Below are 25,157 nucleotides of genomic sequence, written 5' to 3' on the forward strand. Positions count from 1 at the left end.
CAGGAAGGAGGAAGTGAGCGGAGCGGGCCAGGGCTCAGGCAGCATACAAGAGCCCTACCTGCAGCCTGTGATATCAGCAAGGAAGGAGGGGCCAGCAGAGAGTTCCAGCGGGGAAACAGCAGAGGGGCGTCCTTTCAAATTCACCCCAGAACTGAGGCGATCAGCGGCTCGCAAACGCAGGGGGCGGAGATTTGGGGTCCCCAAACTACTCTGCTGGGGAAGGAGCCAAAAAGCGCCATTTGGAGAATCTGATAGTACTGAGTAGACATGTTTCCATGAAGCTCTTGCACTGTAAATAACTTTCACAATAAAAGTACTAAAGACAAGATGGTTTGGAGTGTCGTTGCTTGAGGGTAGCCAGCAACCGCCCTGACAGAACCTAAAAGCATAATAAGTGTATTGCAAGTTAGGACATCTGTTCAGTATAGATCTCTATTGTGGCTGAAAACTGTCAGCCATTTTAAAAAAATGCAAATATCTGTAACTAACATATTTTTTCATAAACATGAAAAAAATGTTATGACCCATTCTGCAGCATGCTGGGATGCCAGGGCAAGAAATACTTTGATAGAAATTAGTCTTGTATATTTTGGCACACATGAAATTATGGCAATCCACAGATCAGGTTCTCTTAAAACCAGATTTCCTCACCTTCCAAATGAGGCAACTGTAATTTCAACTATATTAGAAGTAAATTAACTCTCTTTTGCACGAAAACTCACATTTCTAAATGCACACACAAAGTACAATCCAACCTAAGTTAAGCATATTTAAGCCCTGTTGATTTAACGTGGGGGTAGGGAACTTCCAAACTGTGTGCCAAACTATAATTAAGATTAATTATTAATTATAATTAAGATTAATAATTAAAATCTCCCCATCTGGCCCACTAGCTCCTGACAGTTCCTTTGTTGGGGCAAGGCATGCTCCCAATAATCTGGTGATGGTAAGGAGGAGTGTGCCTTGCTCAAAGAGGAAGAAGCAGTTTCCAAACCAATTAAAACCAACTCTCCCTACCAGCACTGCTCTTTGAAGCTGCCCCATGTTGTTCCTCTCCACCTCTCACATCAGGGGTGGAAAGATGCAGCACAGAGAGGCTTGCAAAGCAGAGAGCTGGCAACACTGCTTGCACTGTAGTTCTCAAGCTTGGCAAACACCAAGCAAGGGATTTGGACAGGTAAGTGGAACAATCCACCCATCAGTCTTCTGATGTCATAATACTGACATGTGATTGACAGGTGAGTTGCCCTGCTGGATCATGTCCATGGCCCATCTAATCCAGCTGCTTGTTCTGACAGTGACCAACAAGGTACCCATTGATAGCCTGAGAACAAGAGCTGAGCACAACAGAACTCTGCCCTGCCCCCTGCGGTTTCCAGCAACTGGTATTCAGAAGCATACTGCCTATGGCCATGGACGCAGAATAAGGGGGAAAAAATCAAGCACATCATTAATACCCTCACTGAAGTCAGTGGCATTTAAATGTCCTTAACTCTGGCTGGATTGTGTTTGCAATATTTATTTAGAAAGGAGTCGAAACTTCCCTTCTTCCCCAGCAGCAGAAGTTTGGTGGTTTGGTGCGGTGGGGCAACCTGGAGCTGGGGAAGAGCTTAGAGCCAATACTACCACCCCCACTCAGACATTTGGAGGACAAAAGAGGGGAGCACCACAACAGCAGAATGATGTTTGTGTCTCTCTCCAGGCACTGGCCATTGGGAGGATGACAAAGCTGGTGAAGGGACACCTCTGCCCAGTCTAATCCACCCACCCCCATCTGATGCAAAGTGGGGTTTTGATTGCTCTACCAGATTCTTTTATTGCTATCCAACGTTCCTTTGATATTGATATTTTAGATGCAAGTGTTTTAGTAACTACGTTGTTATTCCGCACCCAAAGGCACTTGAAAGACTAAAAAATGTATTATGGCATAAGCTTTTGTGGACTATAGTCTTCTTCATCAGATGCATGAAGTGTTTCCCTGAGCTGCAGGTATATATATAACTCAGCAAAATCCCTCACAAATTTGATGAAGGGGACTGTCTATTTTTCTTGAATAGCAGTCGAACAAGTCATACATGCACCTTGCCTTTAAAACTGAGACAGTGCCAAGAACTGTACTGATATGGCATTCAAAGGAGAAAGAAGAAACATTCCACTGGACTACGGCAGGCCCCTTGCATCAACCTTCATAGCTCTTTGAAACCAAGGCTTAGTTCTCTACACACAGGGCTCTTTACAATTCATATTTATCATCATACTAATGCCATTAATGAGGTGAGTCTGAGTAGCATGTAGCCTTCTGGCTGAACAGAATTCTTATTTGCACCTTCCAAGCCTCCACAAAATATGGTCAAAACCTATGTGTATTCAAAACTAGCTAACATCCTTTTAAGTTTGATGACAAGGGTAGGAGATGTTGAGTTCTAATCCTTCCTGCAACCTATTTTTCCTACTTTGATTGAATGACTGAGGGACAACACAGACGTTTGGGTGAGAAAGAACAAGGGATGCAAATCCTCCCACTCCCTCAAACCCTACATGTTAAGGAGATGTGCAGTCAGAATGGGAGCTCCACATTGCCTAGCCCTAGAACCTCCTAAAATATATTCCTGGGAAAGGACTGAAGGGGAGAAGAAACTGTTTGGAGGAGGGGGGTTGAATATTGCTTCCCCTATTAGATTCCTCATGGTAGAAGTTGGGATACCCACTGTCTGCAGGTTTTGCCTATTTTATTTTTTGCTTACACAAAGTGAATAGCTGCTATTCACTTATATGGAAGTAAGAGTTGACATACATGGATAAGCATAGTTCTTAAGAGGATAGTTAAACTGACAGTGCAGTAAATGTCATTGTGACTATTTTCATAGGCTAGTCAAATGTGCTTTAAGCATTTTCATAACTGACAAGTCTGCATACATAGTTTCTATTAAGAAAGTAGGTTTTAGCTTATACAGATTATATTCCAACACATTTTTATTTTATTTTTTAAAATGAAGTCGCAATGGCTCTAATACAAAGAATTCCCACATTTTTGGAAGGTGGACAGACAAAATTTTCTTTTTGCCAAATCTGACTATTTATACAAATGCAAGTCCCCAAATCAAGCAATTACTTGTTTAATAACATGCCTCTTTTAAAAAGTGATTTAAAAAAGCAGAATATATTATCCTTCTAGCTTTGCCTTCACTGGCAGTAGGAGTGGGAAATTTCATTCCCATTTCTTCTTTGAAATTACCGGTACTTCACAGGTATGCACAGAACCTTACTTTTCCATTTTTTGAATTTTAAATGTTTTCCTCTACTTACTGTTTTATATTTTCCAATCTGAATTGTTGCTTTTAGCTTATGATTGCACATTTTAATTAAATATTTTATTTTGAAATTTTGAGAGCTGTCATGGAAACCTATTTGAAGCATGGGGCAAAGATGGCTAAAACTAATAAAAATTATTTACTAGTTACTTTACAGTCTTGCTTGACTACCTTTCTCAAACCTGTCCTCCTTTGATGAGTCCTAACTGATATATCATTTTCTGGTGCGTTCCTTTTGTCCTTCAGAGTTCACACAGCTCAAATTCTCTTAGACTGTGAGTAAATGTCATTGAACTCAATGGGACTTACTTCTAGAAAACATTAAATAATCCTGCTGTTGTTCCTTCAGCTATTTCCAACCCCTCCTGTGCTTTTAGTGTACTGTCTACCTGGCTGTACTACTACCTCCCTTTCTGAGCTGATGGAGGTAATCTTGGATGTGGTGTTGGAGAGCCCTTTTACAGCAATGTTGGAAGACTTCATCATCCATGCTGAGGCTGTCTCCAATGGTCTGGCTTGGGCCTTCAAGGTTCAAAAGAGCTTCAGTTTTCTGTAAGAGGCTTAAAGCATGTATCTTGTCTGGTCCAGAGGCACCATAGAAGCTTTCAATCTCCCATGGGGTTTCTGTCTATATTCTGTTGTCCATCACAGAGGAAGAAAGATTATGTTCTTAATGTATTTCACCTAACACCACATACCTTGAATAATAATTGACATTAAAAGTTATTTCATAGTCCATACACACCATACAAACATTTACTAATAAATAAAAATAACTTCTTCCACTTGAAGCTAAGTAGAGACAGGTATTTATTATATACCTAAATTTTATTACACTTTGTTTTAAAACCCAGATTTTGTCCAATTATCAAAGCAGCAGCCCCCTAATACATATTTTAGACAATTACAATTCTGCATTGTAGCTTTTGTAAATATGAAACTGGTAAGAATGGCCCCTAAACTTTGAGAAAATAGTTTGAATATTTTTATAAATATGCTCAGAAACAAAGAAACACCATGTGTATGCACATGCACAACATACTACTGAATGACTCTTAATAACAAGAATACACTCAGGGGAATACACTCATTGTACCAAAACTAGATGGAAGATGGTAAAATGCATTGAACGCATTATACCAAATATGGTTTAATGCTTTTTTTACCCAAAAGCAATTTCTCCAAGGGCCACATGCCAGTGGTTGACATGGCCAATGCATGTCAATGTGCACACACGTTCCTAGAAAAACACTACACATACAGCACCCTCCCTGCCCCCATACACACATTCCTTAGATATGTGGGCACACAGCCCACAAACACGCTCACACACAAAATACACAGGGACAGATATGCACACATTTTAACCCTCTCCACTCAAATGCTGGGGTAGGTGGAAATGCTGCCATTTATTTTTAAAGATCAGGCACCAGACTCTTTCTTTGATCTGAGTGTTCTGCTGCTTAGCATCAAGACTGAAGATAAAATCTCTCTCCCTGCCCTTTAGAAAAGATCTTTAGAGAAGAGTTAGTTCTTTAAAGAGTAGTTAGAGCTCTATCTCCTGATCAGATTGAGAGATAAAGTTGCAGGTGCTGGCACTTCTTCCTGTGCCTTGGCGGGCCACATCCAGACCATGGATCCAGACCATCACACTTTATGCACTTTATAAAGTTAAAACGCGGCATTTTGAGTATTTTTAAATGTACCTGTAGCAATATTAAACCCTTGTTTGCACTATGGTAAGTATAGAGTTTAAAACTCATCACACTACCCTCACATGTATTAGGTGCTTATGAAATTAGCTGGTTTATTTGTATAAAATACTAGTTAGAGAATACAGTTGAACCTCGGTTTGCGACTGCCTCCGTTCGCGACCACTTTGGTTTCCGACCACCGCGGACCTAGAAGTGTTTGCATCCGGGTTCCACGGTGCTTGGATGCGCAGAAGCAATCTGCGCAGTGTGTGTGTGTGCAGAAGCGCTCTATTGGTGCTTCGCACACGCACAGAAGCGTGCCTTCGGCGAGCAACTGATTCGGGGAGCGACCGCCTCCGCGGAACGGATTGCGGCCGCAAACCGAGGTACCACTGTAAGAACATATCACTTATGGCATTTTGATGGAAGACAGTTTTTTGTTAATTTCACTGTACATAGATTGTACATTGACAATAAAGGTGGTGTTGTTGTTACTTGCAAACAATGATGCTGCAACTACTGACAGTGTGATACTCTCCTAAAGAATATTTCTCACAGTCCTAACTCCTTTAATCTTGTAGTTCAGAATAGGAGACCAGATTATTGTTTTCATTAAAAATGTCAAAGCTTATGTAAGAACATGACATGAAAAGTCAAAGAAACACAACCCCAATAGTAAATCATTAATATTAAATAAGTAGGTGGGGGCTTTCAATACTTTAAGGAGGGTCATAATGATGCCCTCCAAGACACATATTTAAAAAGCAGAGCTTCATTTTACATTAGATATTTTCATATCTCACAACACTACTCAAGTTCAGCAAATGCTCCGAAACCTTTGGGAGCAAGAGATTCCAGAAAAAATTGCTTACCTTTTCCATAGAAAAACTTTCTATAGTAATATGCACCAAGATCAATGTGCTCAATGATATAACGTTTCACTTTCTCTCTGTGGATTGGTTGATTCTCTCTGGGTACTTCCAGCACCGAAACACCGGCATTCGTGCAATGTGAACTTAGTGAAGACTCAAAAGAACAACTATCTCCTGCACAAAAGGAGGCCGAGTTTGCCCTAGAGAGCGCAATCCGCCTATCACCTTCCCCACCAGTTTCATTCCTGAAATAAGGACAGTTCAGTACTAGGTCATTACTTTTCCCATCACCTTCATCAGCATCTAAGTTCTCTTTTGAATTGAGATCCTCTTTACTCCCCATAGGAGATTCACAGCTTCCAAGCTGTCCAGCTACCGTTGAAGTTTGTGATGCAGCAGATGCCCCAGTGGTTATATTTTTTCTTTTCCCCACATTAATTCTGGTAACCATTGCTTCATTAATGTTAAACAGAATGCTCTGGACATCATAATGTGCGAAACACTTCTGACAGTTCCAAGGATGAACATTTTTATCAAGTCTACTTTCTTCTAGTTCAGACGAGAATTTAAGGGTTTCATGTTCACTTTTAGCAGTCCGCAATTTTCTAAAGAGTGACGTTTCTACAGATTCTGACTTCAATCTCCATTTGAAAGATTTGTCCCGGTCTCTACCAATTAGCAGGGCACTATCCATGTAGTCAAGTCCAGAAATTCTTACAAATTCTCCTCTGGAAATCTGTGCTGCAGCATGGAGACTTGGAGAAATCGTTGGATCGCAGTGAAAAAATTCAGGAAATCCAAATGGCATGTGTGTTTTATGCTCAAAGTTTTCCACCCTGTAGCCTCGAAGCATTGCAAAAAAATTCTCACCAGACAAACCTTGTCTGTCAATTGATGAAGTGCTTCCATATTCCCTATGGAGAGATGCTCCTGTATTTGGATTAACAGCATTCTGGTCTAATACATCCTCTGTGTCAATGTCACTGATTGTAACATCACTGTTGCTTCTTTGTCTTATAGGGTGAAGCCCTCTGTGTGGTGAATGGAGAAAAATGTCTCCTAATGCATACTTTGCCTCTGCAAATTCTATATCAAGGGGTTCTTTTTGCTGCCCCTCATTCTGATCACCATTTGCTGACCCAGCACCGTCATAACTAACTTGAGGTCTACTTTCCCATGTAGCTCTGCTTAATTCCTTGGTACAATCTTTCTTAGGAGGCCATTCAGATACTCTGGCTCGGACACCCATCTTAGGCATAGCTGGGGTACCATTGGCTGGGTTGCTGCTTTCACCTTTGTTGGTTGCGCTTAGAGAAGAAGGGGGGCCCATATTACCATTTAGAGCCTTAAATTTCCTTGCAAAATAGTCATCAGACTGCATAATTCTTGCTGATTCCTTAAACTTTAAGGAAGTTCTGCTGGATTTGTGTTTTTCTTCCTGTGATGTGTGATCACTCATATCCAAGCAACAGGAAGGGAATGCAAAGCCTTATCTTCAAGAGAAGTGCTGTTGGTCTGACATTTCCATTATTTATGAAGTGAAGTAAGAAAGAGTTACAGTGTCTCTGTGTTTCAAAAGATCTTTCAGGTTGCCATTCCAGAAGGTAGGACTCATTTCTGGGTCTGCATTTTATAACTTCAGATCAAGATCAAGTTGACAGCAATTCACTTTTACTCCACATACCTGTCAATCAAAAGGGAAGAAGAAATCAATTAACACATATTCTATTCAAAATGTAGGGCCTTACTCTAAAACACCCCCAGTATCAAAACCATCTCCTATACATAAGAAATTAATTGGAACAAAGAAGAAATCCATTTGGACTGATTTATGTCCCAATATGACACATTCAAAATTATAAAAAGGTATAGACAATTATCTTTCCTATCAGGGTACCGCAATGTTGGCCCTTCTGGCTGTGACAAGCTACCATCTCATTGGTTTAGTAGCCCTGAGGCAACTTTGTATATTCAGCTATTTGTAGTTCAAAATGCACATTTTAGAGAGCCCTGCAATGAAAGATAGTAGCATAGGGGAGGGATAAAACAGAACAAACTTTAAAGAAATATCTAATCACTTATATTTCACACAAACCAGGTTTGCACATCACACTAAACCAAACCTTGGCTTAACACGACTGCTCAAGCTACAGCATGTGGCTAGTGAGAAGAGAGCTTAACCATGAGCCCAAGTTCAGATAAAAAGCCAAGTCAAGCCTATGGCATGGCAATAAAAAGAACCAGGGAGGATCAAAAATGACTTAGAGCTCCTCTACAGGATCCCTTGCAATTTCACTTTGGCTTACCATGTAATGGTTACTGATTCCTGTTCTCAGTAGAAAATGGTACTGTACTTGAACAGTTTGAGTTCTAGACTGTCAGAGTAGGGGTGTTTTCCAACTACTGTAAAGAAGGCTGACACTGCAGAGACTTCAGTCGACTACAATTATTTGTAGCTACATCCTTTGCTTCTCATTCTGTAGCTAATGCTATTTATGAATGAAACTAGACCGTACGCTGTCTTTTCTTAGTAGTATATTTTATGCATGATTTCAGCACGAGGTATAATGATGATATACTATTATATGCAGGGATAATGGGTTGGCCCAGTCAATTTAACAAAGCAGTGATGGATTGGACTGATTAGGCAAGATTCAGTTCCCCTCACCCACTCATTTGCCACTGCCTGCCACCTCTGCAGCCTCCTCCTCCATGGTCTTTGCCTCCTCTGTGGCTGGCATGGCCTTGGGAGAAGTCACTGTGGCCTCCAGCTCGTCCGCAGATGTGTTTGCTTCCGGAAGCCAGGAAGAAGAGTGGTGATGGGCAAGGTAGGCTTTGCTTCCATTTTTTGGTCCTACGCTCTGGTGTGAGCCAATTGACTCGCACCACAGGGAGAGATGAAAAAACATCCATCTTTTGGTACCATGTTGAACTGGCATAGCTAAAGCACGGGAGCCAGAATGGCACGCCCAGGATTGGGATGAGAAGCCAGGGCGGCTTCTGTCAATCCAGGATGTCTCACTGAAAATGGGACAGTGGAACCATATATGATTCAGGGGTGGAGAATACAAACTAAATATAAAGTAAAATAAAATGATTGCACCTAAGACTTAGCTGGGAAGCACACAGCTGCTGAATAATCTGTACTCCAACATCCTCCCCAGACAAAATGACTGGAGTGCAATCTAATAATTAGAACACACAAGATGAAGGGGTAGAGTAGTAGATCATGACATCAACTTATCTGCTTCACAGAATCAAATGTTTGGAAACACATCTAAACTAGCCCACTAAAACTTCAGAAATTCTAAATAAATGTATGCTGATAAAGGAACAGCAAGGGAGGATACATTTTAAAATTAAATCCATGAATGATAATCCATTTCTAAGAATGCAGAAAATAAGAGAAAACCTTTCCTGCCAACATTACAAGACAAATATAGATCTGTAAATATACAAAATTATGAGACATTATAGCACCTAGCAATTCCTAGAGTTCCCTGGGAAGAGTGATTGGAAGAACTGCAGTTGCTTATGGAAACAGAGGTCACCTAACAACTCTCAGCACCCTTAACAAATGACAGTTCCCAGGATTCTTTGGAGGAAATCATAACTGTTTAAAGTGGCATGATACTGTTTTAAATGTATAGTGCAGGTGGGGCCATAGATCTGTTAAGAAGATATCTCCTCCTTGAAGAGGGGAGACTTTGCGAGCAGGAGCTGCTTCCCGCACTAAGCAGGGCGGTGTTTTTCGGCCCCCTGCACCAGCCTATCCCTGCGGCCGCGCCAAGTCTCTCAGCTGGCCAATAGAGGTGGTTGGGGGCGGGGTTTGACTACATTTAAGCGGGTGCAGCAGCATTCAAATCTCATTCTGCTGCTGCACCACATCGGATCTCCCGCCCACCCTCCCTTTAGGTCTACCTCTTTGTGTTGTTTGCTATTGACCTTGCTATGGACTTCAGTTGGTCGCCTTGCTTGCCCAAGGGGCCTGGTAGGAGTTTTTTATCCATTTGGCACTGGCCTCTTGGTTTTTCCGCCTACCTCGTAGCAATTCGTCACAACTTTTTGGTATTGGTGGTTAGGCATTGGAATATGTGTTTGTCTTGTGTGTTAGAGGACTGGTTGTGGCCATCATCCAACCCTCCTCTTTTAGGGGTATCCCGTTAAAGGGATCCGGCGGTCGTGGATCCTATCCGATGCCCTGTTGATGGCTAGGGCCATGACACGACCCCTGGTGATGACAGGGGAAGCCTCTAGTTGTATTTGCATCAACAGGCTCCTCCCACTGGTTGTTAACCTTATATGACTCCCCGTCGAGCGGGATGGAGTCATGCTTGCTTGTGTCTCCAATGCCTAAGCCAATACCTTTCACATGCTCTAACCAATAAAGTTGTGGCCTTATTTTGCCCATTAACCTAAATTCATGTGTCACTGTGTATTTTTACTCCTCGTGGGGGGTGCGTCCTCAAATCGCAAGCAACTTTCTAAAAACAACTATCATGCTCATGACAAAACAATAAAGGGACAAAACTTGCAAGGAGGGATCCTTAATGTTGAGAGGCCTTCGCTCAATATAGGGTCTGCTCACTGGCTCACTTTTAAGATCTGTCAAATTGGTGGGATTCAGAGACAGAGACTTCAAAGTACAGTGGTCTCCACTTTATGGATCTCCCTCTCAAGGGATGTGCGGTATTCAAAAAGAAAAAAATATCTGTTTCATGTGGTTTTTAAAACATGTTATTTTATTGTATATACTTCTTTATTGTTGTGGCTTTGGAAACAATTCTGTACTGCCTGAATTATATTTTAATGTTTTCTTGTTTGTTTGTTTGTTTCTGCAATGTAGTGTTTGAAACATCATGTTACATTCTTGCAATTTTATGTTTATATTGTAGTTCACTGCCTTGGATAGACTTAATTCTAAGCAAATAGCTACATGGAAAGGTAATGGTGGGCTATTACCACATTTTTCGCTCCATAGGACGCACCTGACCATAGGACGCACCTAGTTTTTAGAGGAGGAAAACAAGAAAAAAATATATTTTGCTTTCTTGAATTGTCCTAGGCATAGCAGCCAACTCCTAGAGGCCTAGGTGCCTTTGCCCCCCCCCCAATTAAATATTTCAGGAAGCTTCTTTTGCTCCATTTTTTTAAGGATCAGCTCAAAGTTGTGCAGCTTTTTTTTTGCAAATGAGAAAAGCCCCGTTTTTTGGGGGGGGGGGTTCAGCTCACAGTTGTGCATCTTTTTTTGCAAAGGGGAAAGCTCCATTTTTTAGGATCAGCTCAAAGTTGTTGAGTTTCCTTGCAAAGGGGGAAAATCCTGTTTTTATGGGGTTCAACTCACAGTTCTGCAGCTTCTCTAGGAAAGGAAAGGGACCCATTTCTACAGTTTCCAGACAGATAATCTAATCAGCCAGTCACATGTCTCCCTCTGCAAACAACAACTGAGGCCTAGGCAAGGGGCCGGGCAGGCCAGGAAGGGAGCAAACTCCCTTATCTCCCTCCCTGATCTCTTGCAATCAGCTGCTGAGCAGGTTCCTTTCAACACTCTCTTTCCCTCTTGCTAGCCTTTAGCTCTTTCTAAAAAAAAAGAGAGCATGATCTGCCTTTAGCCCCTGGGCAATTCGGCTCCAGGGACCACGCATTCGCTCCATGAGACGTACAGACATTTCCTCTTACTTTTTAGGAGGAAAAAAGTGCATCTTATGGAGCGAAAAATACGGTAAATCCTGTGTGAAGCCTCCAGCCAATGACAAGCAACATCTCAGCTGCAGTAAGGTGTTCTAGTGGGGAAACAACCTTTATTTCACTTCAAGGCAGGGTGGGTGCAGAGATTTACTGGAGTCCTGTTATCCCGCATCCTCCAAAATTTTAAACCACAGATTATCAGGCTACATATTTCCTAGCTAATTTGTTCAGATTACATTCAAATTTGCCTTACATCTTTGCTTCAAAAATTTAAAAAGGCAGTGCACAAACAGCAAACTTCCTGTTTAAAATTACATTCATTTAACTGTGTAAATCCCGTTCATATACTATGAATAGGGATGGTTATGAGATCTATAAGCTTCAACTTCAACCACTAATGTAAAGAGTTAAGAAGTTGTTAGGACTCAAAATAGATGCACCTATTTTGCAGCTAATTTCCCCAAACTATTCTAAAATCAATTTCGCCAGCAATGTAGCCTCAACACAATGAGCTGATCTCTGTAAAAGAACATTTCCTTCCGTTCATACAGCAAGCATCCTGCAAATAAACAATTTCCCATTCTGCTAACTGATTGCTTTTGTTTACATACAGGAAACACAACTGGCAGCAAGAGCAGAAAGTGTTTCATTTCCTATCATACAGATGTGTACATGAAGCAGGTATTACAGTACAGGTACTGCTACGTTTGATCTCTAGTTTCAGAAGAAGCATGCTGATTAATGGCAATGTATTTGAGGACACAAAATGCTGCACTGGGGCAGGGGGGTATTTAACCCATTGATTAAAAACTTCACTTATTTCATTCACATGAGGGACAAAATAATAAAAAATATACTGCAGTATTATGCAGATGAGGGAGCCTAAGCCTCCCTTATTTTACCTCTCCACTTTCCATTGCTTCAAGGAGACCTTCTAGGCCAGGCCGACAAATGCCTGAAGAAACAAAGTATGGTGGGGCAGGGCGGGAGGAAAGACAAGGTACCCTTCTCTATTTGTGCTCATTTTTAATATAAAAATCAGCCTTTCAAGCTCTCACTTCAATTTAATGTGGAAGTCCGAGTCATATCTAGTACTGATAACACATCTAAAATGAGCATTTCCTTGCTTCCCATTAGCCCTCTAACTATTCTTACCATAGTGAGGACAAACAGCTGTAAGGATTTACAAGGAGTCTTAACTTTGTCATGTCCCTTATAATCCAAAGCATCTTTAAATGGTCAGCCAGCCAACAACCCAGGAACTGAATAAAGTCAATAGATGAATACCAAGGCTGAGTTCAGAGCAGAAACTGGGTATGCAGAAAGGTTTGCTGCACACTTGAGAACCATGGACACGATGGCAAGATGCATTTAACAGTGACGGGCACACTGTAAAGCATCCACATGAGGAGCTCTGGCATAGTGGCTCATGTTTAAGAATTCTTTAACATGGATTCACTCAAATACTTGGCTTGTCCTCTCTCACCTCTCTTACCTAGTGCTTTCTACAATGTATTTCAGTTCCATAATTTCACAATAATACGTATACAGTAACTTGACCCGTAGTGTGCAGCTGTTATCTGTTCTACATGAACCTCTTTCTTCTGCTTGTGGCCCGTCTTTTCTCTGATTGTGATGGCCTTGATTCACTATTCTCCCCTAGGCAGGACATGAAAACAACATCACACTCCCCTACTTGCGCTTTCCAGCAACTGACATTCAGGGCCATATTGCCTCCAATACTGGAGGAGGCAACCAATAGCCTTATTCTCCATGAACTTTTCTTTTAAAGGCAAGTACTTTAGTGGACATCACTATATCTTGCGGGAACAATGTCCAGTTTAATTGAATGAACTTTCTCTCATCTGTCATAAATCTTCCAACATGCAGCTTCATCAGATGGCCCCCACTCGTATTATGAGGGGATGGGGACTTCTGTCCATCCACTTTTTCCACAGTATGCATACTTTTATACGACTCTCTCATGTCCAAATGTTGTAACCTTTCCTCATTGGAGAGTTTTTTACAATCCCTTGATCATTCTGGCTGCCTTAATCTGAACCTTCTCCAACTCTACATCTTTTTTTTAGGTATGACGACCAGAACTGAACACAGTATTCCAAGTGTGATTTCATGACAAGATTTGTATAATGGCATTATGATACTGATTGTTTTCTTTTCAACCCTTTTCCTAAATATCACTAACATGAAATTCACATTTCTATAGCTAAGTTGACATCTTCATTGAGTTATCCACCACAACTCCAAAATCACTTTACTGCTCAAATCACTGCAGAGTTACGTATCTGTGAAGTTAGGCTTTTTGCTCCAGTGTACATCGCTTTACAATTCCTTACATTTAATCACATTTTAATGCCCATTTACCCAGTTTGGAGATTTCATTTTGGATTCCTCAAAATCCCTTTTTGTTTTAACCACAAGACTAATCCTTATACAAATCACACTGATTATTCATCAGCAAAACTTGTTCCTCAAGACTTGCTCAGTAATTTCCAGGAATAGATGTTAAGCTAACCAGCTTGTCATTTCTTAGATCACCCCTGGATCCTGCCTCCCTCTTTTAAAGTTGCATTGGCCTCTTTCCAGTTCTCGAGTATAGAGGCTGATCTTACAGACAAATTACACTGGGTTATATCCAATAGTGTTGATCAGCTGACAGTAAGACTTCTGTCAGAAGAATGGAGAGAATAGTTTTTTTCACAATTCCCCTCCACATTCCCCTTAAATTTGCTCAAACTGACCCCTCCAGAGGAATTTGGGAGCTGCAGGGAGGAGTGGGGTTCACTGAAAATTGTTTCTCTCCCCTTTCTTCTGATAGACATTTTGCTATCAGCTGAGCAACATGGTTGGATATCTTCTAACAAAAGTATGGATCATAAGCAAGTTCATATTTGAGTTCTTTTAAGAACTCTTGGGTGGGTGTCATCAGTCCTTACATAGTTGCCTAACTCACTTGTTACCTTGATTCGTCATCACTGAGGCCAAAATGCTTCATCAGCTGAGGGTCTCTCGGTCCCCCTCATCCCCCCCCCACATGCTTGGGCAGTGCCACAATCACAATACAACTGTAATATGAAATATGAGGAATGATAAATATATGAATCAAGTACACTGACTGTTGCAATTGACCTGAAAAAGAGTTACAACAGCTGAATATTTAGTAGTGGTAACTGCAAGATTTGGGCCAAAATCATGCCTCGAAATCTTCTAGAACACAGATGGTCATTATTGAAACAAGTAGCATTGTGAAAGCCACTAGTTAAGGATTTAGGGTAAAGCTTCTCGAAAGAAGCTGGTCAAGATCTTAAGCAAGCCAGTAAGATTCAACACAGTCAGCACATCTCAGTAAATAATCATTCTACCATTCCGTATGCTTTTGAAGTCCAGGATGTGAGCACTAATAGCCAAAAACAGCATAATCCACACATAACACTGATATATTAGTGGGCTTGGGAGAGCCTAAGTTGCTCAGAAGTACAAAAATACTTAGGAGATAAAAAACAAGAGGGGAACACAAAATAATCCAATGAGAACTACCAGTAAGCTTATTCAGTTGCCAATAAATACTGACTGATAGTTGGGGGGAAGGGTAGAAAACCAGAGGAGAAATGAACCGAGTTGTGTTATCATGGATAGCATGGATGAGTGATGGTAACAGTGAACAGAACTCACAATGCTACAACATTTTGCTTCAGATCTCTTGTATATTACAAACAAGCATTGCACCATTGACAGCTCATTTGTATTAATCATAGTCTGAATATGTAGAGTGTCTGTGTAGATAATTATTACTAAGCACAATTACATAAAAGAAAAAATTGAAAGTTTGTGAGACTGTGAGAACATACAAAATAACCCTGTAGAAGCCTTTCCTTTCAGTGAATTACTACACTGTTATACACAGCAAACAGAAAATAATAATCTGTACTGTGTGTAGTTGAAACTAAGTGACCTTGATCTAGCTGCTCAAGCATCAAACTACCTTTGTTGGATAGCAAGAAGTAGAGTAACTTTCCAACTCCACAGCTTGTGATGAAAATACACAATCTGCAGCTGTTCAGCTACACTACCTTCCAAAATCAAGTGAATGCTAAAAATGCACACACACCAGTACTTAATGTTATTTTTAAAAGCAGCTGTTATTTTGAAATGTCATTAACTCCTATAGTATTTATGCTATGCTTTCGAAAAAGCTATTTACAACTATAATTGTTGTCTTTTAAAATGGAAGCAAATGATTAAATCACACCATGTAGAACATATACAGAACACATCATCTTCTCACTGAAGTTTTTTTTGAAGGCCATACTAAATAAATCTATTTAATGCAAATATCTATCATGGTCATTTTAACAAAGCTTATAAATTTATTATACATTAATGAACTAATTGAAAGGTTCCACAATACAGGTTACAATTCTGACTACACTGGGGTTATACATACTATATGAGCAATTCACTGGGAACATTTATGCAAGCCACCCTGGATGTAGCATGCAACCATTCATATAGTTTGAACGGTGTTTGTGCCAGAGACATTTCCACTGAACGGTGTCCTCGGTGAGGATAAGAAATAATGTGTTAACAAATGGTAGACCTTAGCATAGGTTACTACAAGCCCTTATTAACTGTGTTATAAGAACTTTTAAAAGGGATTATTTATTACACTTTTAACAAATACTTTCCTTTAGGGTTTTCACAACTTAACTCCTATCTAACTTGAGTTTTTACAATACACATTCTGAAAAATATTTTAAACAAAATCTGTAAATACTTTGTTTTTCATGCTATTCCATCCATGAAAACCCCTGATTCCACTTTATTCCCACCTCTTAAAATTCTTGTCTCACCACAATACTGTCTACATCTTGTCCATCCATGCACTTCCTTGCCAGTCCCCTCTCCAATCCCCATATGTGGCCAACTCTGGAAATTGTACATTAACATCACATTTGTTTCCCCTCTTTTAAACAAAGCACCACTCAACACAATCATTTGTAGTGGTACAGCTGGTATATGAAGCCCATGGAGGACAATTGTACTGCTGGTCATACAGCAAATCAATGCCAGGGCCCATCATCTAGTGATAAAATCAGCCTCATTAGGATGTTGAAAGAGCAAGTGATGACTCAATAACTTATTTTAACTCTGTCTAGGAACTTGGTTTAATTTTCATCTTACTTATCGAAATTAAAATCTAATCAGAAATAGCTAATCTATCTCTAGGTTTCCCTCCTATCCTTTTATTTTCACTCCAACAAAGCTACATCAAATCAGCTTTCTTCCCAACTCTGAAGCTTTAGAGGTGAGTGGAGGTCATCCAGACAAGTATGTGGTTATGTCTGCCACCTCCAAAATTGTAAGGAATGATGGAGATTGGCAGCTGCATTGCCAAAATGTCCGATGAGCCTTGGCCACACAGGACCAAACCAACAACCCCCATACTGGTTCTTCTGCTTTGGAACAGGAATGGAATGCACTGGGGAGGGCTGGATGCTATTTTCTGAAGGCACTCAGAGTGTTTTCAAACCAACAGTGCCAAACCGGGTACACTTCCTACTGGTCTTTTCTTTGAGAATTTCATTCTCCAGCTCTACATTTTCTGGATGCTTTGCCACACTGGTATTTGAAAAGCTTAAAATGCACAAAAGAAACACTAAATACTATGATCCTATGCAGCAGAAGGTATGCCCACATTGGCAGACCAACACTTCTCTCTGTAAACTGCTCCCAACTTTGCTGCTGCAATGACCAGCTGGAGATACTATAGAACACTTCTCATGTTAATATACAGAATACTTATGCAGAAGTGTGTGACTATCCAGAGTAGTTCACAATGTGTAGACAGTGAAGTTATGATATTCTTGCGAGGAAGCGGGTAAAATGTGGGTTGAACAAGATGGATTTGTTGCTGGCTGGCTGAACCCAAAGAGTACTCATTAATGGTTCCTTGTCAACCTTGAACAAAGTGAGAAGTGGCGTGCCACACTGTTCTGTCCTGGGCCCATTGTTGTTTAACGTCTTTATAAATGACTTGGATGAAGGAATTGAGGAGATGCTCATCAAATTTGCAGATGACACCAAACTGGGAGGGGTAGCTAATGCTGCAGAAGACAGAATCAGAATTCAAAATGACCATAACAGATTGGAGAACTGGACGCAAGCTTACAAAATAAATTTCAATAGGTCCTACACTTAGGCAGGAAGAACCAGATGCACAAGCTTAACTTGAGTCAACAGAGTGATGCAGCAGCAAAAAAACAACACTATTTCAGGCTGCATCAACAGAAGTACAGTGTCCAGATCAAAGGAAGCAATAGTACCACTCTATTCTGCCTTGGTTAGGCCACACTTGGAATACTGTGTCCAATTCTGGGCACCACAATTTAAGAAGGGTGTTGACAAGCTGCAACGTGTGTAAAGGAGGGCAACCAAGATGATCAAGGATCTGGAAATAAAGCCTTACAAGGAGTGCTTGAAGGAGCTGGATATGTTTAGCCTGGAAAAGAGGAGACTAAGAGGAGATATGATAGCCATCTTCAAATATCTTAAGGGCTGTCACATGGAAGAGGGAACATGCTTGTTTTCTCCTGTTCTGGAGGGTAGGACTTGAACCAATGGCTTCAAGTTACATGAAAGAAGATTCTGACTAAACATTTGGAAAAACTTTCTGACAGTAACAGCTTTTCAACAGCGGAACCCCACAAGAGGTGGGGGATAAGCAGAAGTTAGATGGCCATCTGTCATGGATGCTTTAGCTGAGATTCCGGCATTGCAGGGGGGTGGACAAGATGACCCTTGGGTCTTTCCACCTCTACGATTATAATTCTCACCCAATTAAAGAAAGTCAAATAACTACACGAGTTTGGAAGAACAATCCTACCCTGCCCCCATTCACTGGCTGGAGGCAGCTAGTGCTGGTGAAGAGCTGCACTGGTAGATAGGCACATCTGGTGCACAGGCCCCTGCTGCACACTGGCAGATACTTCTATGAACATAGTTCTACTGCTGACAGTAGTCAATGTTAGGCCCTGAAACGGGGTAGAAGCAGTCTTCAATTTGAAACTTCTTGAAGAAGCTTCAGGATCATAATCATCAACAATGCCAGTTTGGAACAGGCATAATTACTGTAATTATCCTGCATTGGTTATTTTTTATTTTTTGGAGGGGGTGCATTTTATTAAAAGGAGATCCACCAAGGACAGACAGAAAAACTTGTCCCCCTCCAATCCTGGCCAGCACAACCTTGGAAACACTTCTTCCTCTACTATTATTAGAAGTATTTACACAGGACCAAATAAACATCTACTCAATTAATTGGGGGAACTTTTTACTTCATCAGTAAGTTTTAAAATCAATTCTTCCACAACTTTTTGTAAATGCTGTGTTTATTTAATTTAGTGCCATCAATGTACATGAGGCAGACATTTCAAACTCTGATTAAACAAGTGTTTCTCACACATCAAAATAGCTTGACAAAATATTCTAACTGTAATATAAATTCAAAGAAAACTGAAAAGATAGGAGTTTGCAAGATTGAAATTATGTTAATGAATTACAAAAGTACAGGTAGGCAACTTTTATTCCAGAAATTAATTCAGTTGCAAATTAACAGATGATGTCAAATATTCTGAGTGTCTCCTATAAAAGCCAAATGAGCTGATTACTTATAAGACACCTGCCAATCAAGCTTGACAAATCCAGAAACATGGAACTGGATACACAAACTTAACTAAAGTGCATGGATAAGAGCACAGAAAATGTAAGCAGCTTTTACAGGTAGAATGCAAACAATTTGACTTATTGTAGTCATGTTAGAAAGCATACCAAGTGAGTAGATTATGCTCTAACCCTCTGTCAGGTCTAGGGATAGACATGACACTGAAGTACATTTTAAAATGAGCCCAAATCATACATGTAAAGTAACATCCATCAAGACAATTTCAGTTCTAACATTCAGTGATGGAATTTACCAATGTGAGAAACAACAAACAGAAGCAGAAGTGGCCAACTATCTCAATCTACTTCTTGTAGCATCAACCAACAAGAAAAGCCTACTACTGGGGAACAGATAACATTAGTCACAGCCTGCATTGGGGTCCTACATTTCATGTTTTCCATTAACAATAGTTCAGAAAACAGCATAGATAAATGATAACCATAATGAGCCCAATATCCTTCCTAAATTCAAATGCATCACCTCTACATTTCAATCCTCTGTATTGATATGCACTCTAAGGGTGCTGATATTCCGGGGACGGGGTGGGGACGGGACATTTTTACTCTTCAGAGCATGACCCAAGTAGAAGACAGGCCACAACAACAGCGCAGTCTCAATTTCATACTGTGCTCATATGAATGGAGAGAAGCATATCTACACTACTTGCACAGTCACCTAGCTCATAAGAAGAAAAACATCATGCACTACATAAAGAACTGTTCTGTGGCCACTTTTTGTACAAACAAAATACAAGTGTATTAGCTACACAGAAGCTAATGAAATGTGACTTTGAGTACCATCATTTTGGCCAAAATTAACAATAAAAGCACAAAACTAGAGAAAATATTGTTTTGTTTATATTAAATCAGTTAAAGAGGTTATACCAGTTTCAAAGAGAATGTAAAGCAATGCAATTTTGATTAATCAATATATGCATCAATTATAAAGCAGCCCTTTTCATGTAAAAATACATTCAAAGCTTTTTCTGAGCATTGCTTACCACAGAATTACAGGAATTGCAAACAACTGCACACATACCGTAGAACTTCTGTAAAGAAGAATGTCAAAACAAAACTGCCAAGAACGGAACTGCTTAAATTTGGTTTTACTTTAGTTCCATTTACTATAAAACAGACCAGGGCACTCTAGTATTTTATAAGCAGAAAGTGCTAGGATATACGGTAACCTAGCAAAGTCAGAAGCCAGCTCTGAACCGTACTGTACTTTCTGGACGATGCAAGAAAGCCATCTAGTGTTAACATTTAGGAATGAAAATTGAACACAAAAATAAGGTAAAAGAATTCACAGCAGTCTTTTTGTTAGCAAGAATCTTTAAATCAAAAATAGATACCTGTTTTCAAACAATGTTTTGCCAACAACCAATCCTATAAAAATAGGATAACCATGCTGCAAGTATTCAAAGGTATCCTCTAACATACATTAAAAATGAAGCTTACAAACTCACTTTATATGTTAATAGGTGCATTAGATAATTTATCAGTTTCAGAACAGTCTATTGTCAAAACAAAGCAGTGAGCTAGCTACCCAATAACAATGTTAGTTAAACCAAAATCCATAAAATAATGGTAAAAGTTTTCCACAAAACTACAAAGGCACTTGTGTTCCATTAAATACAGCATAAGACAAGACATTAATAAGGAGAAAGCTTTCTTTTAAAAAAAATTGGTGGTCATGCTTCAGACTCAAGAAAAACAAGAGGGTAGCAGAGAAGGAGGGGGAGAAAACACACAGAACCTCGTTTGCCATTTGCTATACATAAAAATCAAACTCCTGAAAAATCATTTAGCTGGACCAGACAATAACCTTATTCTAGCACCTACGATTGATACATTGCTTTTCAAATCCAAAGGGAAGAGAAGATTGCCCCATTTCCTCCCTTCCGATATGCCCATTTGGGGGGGGGGGGAGAGCCTTATAAAAACATCCCAGCAATTAGCACACAGCATTCCTTAAAAAGTTTGACTAAACTTGAGGTGCCGGTTTTAGACAACTGTCCAGCAAATTGACGTCGGCAGTCCAACAAATACCACCGTTGTGCCAACCCATGCCCTAGTCCAAGCAGAATCATTTGTTTTGCAAAACTTATAAATAAATACTGTACAGTAGATGAAATCAAGCGATGCACGGCAATGCTACAGCAGGCACAAAAGCTGTGCGCGAGAGAGGCGAACTCTGTGCTTGGGGGGGGGGGGAATTCCGACCCCTAGCCCCCCTCCCCCCTGTGCTATTTTTCCACCCACGGGAGGGGGGTGGCTAAGCAGAGATCCCTGAGGGAGGGAGGGAAAGACAACTCCCTCCTGCCTTCGCCTCCTCACCTATTCCCAGGCCAGAAAAACCTCCTCCAACTTTCTATCTTGACTGTCAGCCTGTCTCTCTCCCGGAGGGGAGGGGAGAGGAGAGGAAGAAAGTAACGTGAGGAACCTTTGCACCATCTGCAGCAAGTGCATGAAGAAAGTGTCGCTTCCCCAACCCCCACCAGAAACTACACAGAGAGAGAGAGAGAGAGAGAGAGAGAGAGAGAGAGAGAGAGAGAGAGAGAGAGAGAGAGAGAGAGAGAGAGAGATCCTGGTTCTGTGGAGAACTAATCCCCAAAAGCCCTCCATTAATTCCTCCCTCTCTCTTTCTCTTCCACCAAAGGGGGAGGGAGGGGATGGCACCGACTTGCCCTCCTCGGAAGACCCGCTTTCCCCTCAGCCGGACAGTCTGAAGGAGCCGCTGCTGCCCCTCAGTCTCGAACCTAGCCCGGCTCGGCTCCCCTTCCAGACTCCCTCACCACTTTCTCAGGAGAACCGACGCGAGAGAGACCCGGCGGCGGCGGCGGCTCCCTTACCTCCTTTCCACACCCCACCAGCGAAGCCGGGCTGCTCCCAGGAGAAGGAGCTCCGTCCGGTTACCTTCCACTCTCCCTGTAAACCAACTGGCGGGCTGACTGACTGACTGACTGACGGAGCGTCTCTCCCTCAGAGCGCGGCGGGGAGGGGAGAGGGGCGAACCGAGCGAGCGCCTCGCTCCCAGACGCCGCGCGCGCGCGCGCCGCCCGTCCGCTTTAGCCGGCGCAGTTGCCCGCGCGAGGCAAGCTCCGGCTCGGTCCGTCTCAGTCGCCGGATAGGCTGGGGAGGAAAGGAGCTCAGCTTCGCTGCAAGGCGCGGCTACGCCTCCCTGGCTTCTCATTGGCTGCGGCCGCCCCCCGGAGGGCGCCCTGACGCCCCATTGGACGGGGAGGATGCCTCTTGTGGGGGGGGAGGGCGCCCCGCCTACGTATTAGCAGGCGATCCCACCTTCTGCTTTTCCTCTCTCTCTCGGTAATTGTCTTCCTTGCCTTATAGAGCTCGCTGAGATCCGCCGCCGCCGCCGCTCTTTCCTTTTTCCCCCTGTTTCCCAGGCGGCGCGCGGGGCGGGTTCTTAAAGTTCTGCCTCTTAGGGCAGCTCCGCTAGGGAAAGTCTCTAAGCTGGAGGAGGAGGCCGGCGGGAAGCCCGGAGCGAAGCAGGTCACCGAGGTAGAGAGAGAGAGAGACACTGTAACCAGCCTTGCGGGCTGAGTCTCCGATCCCGGTGGGATTCCTCATGGCGCGGCTCTGGGCGGCCAAAGGGGTTTTTAAAATGCGAATATGAAATCTACGTTGACCAGGACGCCGATTTGCACCGCAAACTCCTCTCTTGCGTGGACGGCGATCGGACCTTGACACGAGTCGCTGTTTAAGCGGGGTGTGTGAAAAGAAAAGCGGCCATCGGTAAACTTTAATAAACGTGCCTGCCTCTAAAACTCCGGTGGAGACTCCGTAGCCCTATAGGGCGCATATGGCAGCCGCGGCAGCCCTTTGCAGAGAGGGTGAGCATTCTCGAAGCATTCAGTGGCATCTCGTTTCAAGACCCTGGACAACTCCATCGTAGTAAGGCGTTGCCATTTCCTGCTCTCTTTCTGGGGCAGGTGGTGTCCTCGCAGCGGAAATAGAATCACACAATTGTAAGGGACCGTGAGGGTCAGGTGTGCCAACTTGAATAAAATATGGGGAAGTGAGGTAAGCCCCGCCCCGCATAATCGATCACATGACACTGTGTACATTTATATGGCAATGCCCATCAATTTGAGGGGCAGCCTCCTCAAATATTTTATTGGGGGGACAATCCCCCTCAGCCCCTAGGAGTTGGCTCCTATGGTGCAGGAATCTTTTGCCCAACCCTGAGATTACGAGTCTCATGTTCAATTCACTGAGCTATCCCAGCTGAGTGCCAAAACACACAAACTACCTCAAAGTCTATTTAAGAAAGTAATGGGCACATCTGTGGTAGCCACTGTAAAACAGTGGAAATGAAAAACGAGAGACAGACAGCATGTAGGAACAGCTCTTTAGAAGCAGGAAGTAAATTTGTGCCATGAGTTTTTATCTGAGAAGACAAAGTAACTTGCGTATCTCTCAAACGTATGATGAGAAACTGCTACTCTTACAGTAACTTCTGTTCTGAAAAACTTACACTTACAAATTTGCTGTTGGGTGTGTAAAGCAGCCTACCCATCTCTCTAATGAGAAGCATTTTGCTGACTTCTTACATTATTTCTTATTAAAACATCCACCATAAGAAAAATCTGATTTGACCAGGTCTGGGTACTGATACTTGACAGGAATGCATAGAATGCAGAGACACAGAGAGTTGTGCAGCTCATTCTGAAGGAATTATGCACCAGGTACCCAGATACAGGAAGGTCATCCTGGGGAGAAAGAAGAAGTTATCAACATTGATTCTGACAGTGCAATCATACTCAGAAATAAGTCTGAGTTTCATGGGACTTACTCCCAAGTAAGTGTGTGCAGGATTGCAGCCCAAAGCACAGTTCCCTTGTTGCACTTTGTCTTGAGAACAGGCACAGTAAAGCGCAGATGTAATATAGCCCTAGTATTCCCTCTAAAATTTAGAATAGTGCACTAAAGTTTTGGAAACAATAATTTTAAGACTTAATGCAGTTTCCAGAAGTGCACTTTCATCTCTCTCTCTCTCTCTCTCTATATATATATATATATATATATATGAAAAATATTAGCCCCATAAATTCAAACAGGTATACTCCAGAGGAAAGAAGTTATGACTTCAGTATGCTCTGGAAGGATATTTATTTGAATCTTTTGGTGTGTTTCCCATTAGTAAAGTATAGTGATAGGAGAAGGTGTTGTTTTCTTTCTTCAGCCCCCTTGGACAAAAGGAATTTGAGAGGCCCCCTCACAGGAATACATGGTCTTGATCCTCCTAAAGTTGACACAGAATTCATGTCTAGAGATGGGCAATTGCAACAGTCCAGACATTACAGTAGACAAGATATCATTCAATTTAATAAAAGTGCTACTGCCTCCAACTCTTTTAATCATAACTGTGACGTGACAGTAATGAACTCAGGGATAAAGTAGGTGCTACAAATCCCAGAGCTTTTGCAACAGAAAAGCAGCCCCAATATATTATCCTGCCTTGTAGGGCTCTCTGATTTTATCAAATTTATACTAAGTTTATGGATATGGATATTGTTCATGTATTTTGTTGTGCAAATCAATTGAAGTGGTTTTTTGTACTTATTGTGTATGTAAGCCTCTTTGAGATAGTAAAGCAGTCTATAAATGTGATTTATTTTTAAGTCTGCAATTTTGAGCAAAAGAATGGTAGAGGGAATAGATGCTTAACCCCTCCCCATGATGATTTTTAGTTTAAAATCACACAAACACCCCAGGAATTTGAGATACCCTTTTTCACAAATACGCACCTGGAAGCGGAGGAAGAGAAGCTGGGAGGGGGGGGGAATACTTGGCAGGGAAAAGGTTACACACAGGCAAAGTGCTCCTCTGCT

At 41.7% G+C, this 25,157-nt stretch overlaps 1 protein-coding gene across 4 annotated transcripts in view; it reads right to left on the minus strand.

Annotated features, from left to right (window-relative positions):
* The window catches only part of SIPA1L2 (signal induced proliferation associated 1 like 2), a 76,589-nt gene extending 54,145 nt beyond the window's left edge, over positions 1–22,444 (minus strand). For all 4 annotated transcript variants that reach the window (XM_035108449.3, XM_035108448.3, XM_035108447.3 and 1 more), the window contains exons 1-2: positions 22,158–22,444; positions 5,878–7,561 (exon numbers count right to left, since the gene is read on the minus strand). In XM_035108449.3, the coding sequence (XP_034964340.1) occupies positions 5,878–7,336 (1,459 nt within the window). In that variant the 5' untranslated portion in view covers positions 7,337–7,561; positions 22,158–22,444. The remainder of the gene's footprint in view (positions 1–5,877; positions 7,562–22,157) is intronic.
* Positions 22,445–25,157: the final 2,713 nt, after the last annotated feature.

The sequence above is a fragment of the Zootoca vivipara genome, chromosome 3, assembly GCF_965207765.1.
Source record: "Zootoca vivipara chromosome 3, rZooViv2.hap1.1, whole genome shotgun sequence".
Taxonomy (NCBI): domain Eukaryota; kingdom Metazoa; phylum Chordata; class Lepidosauria; order Squamata; family Lacertidae; genus Zootoca; species Zootoca vivipara.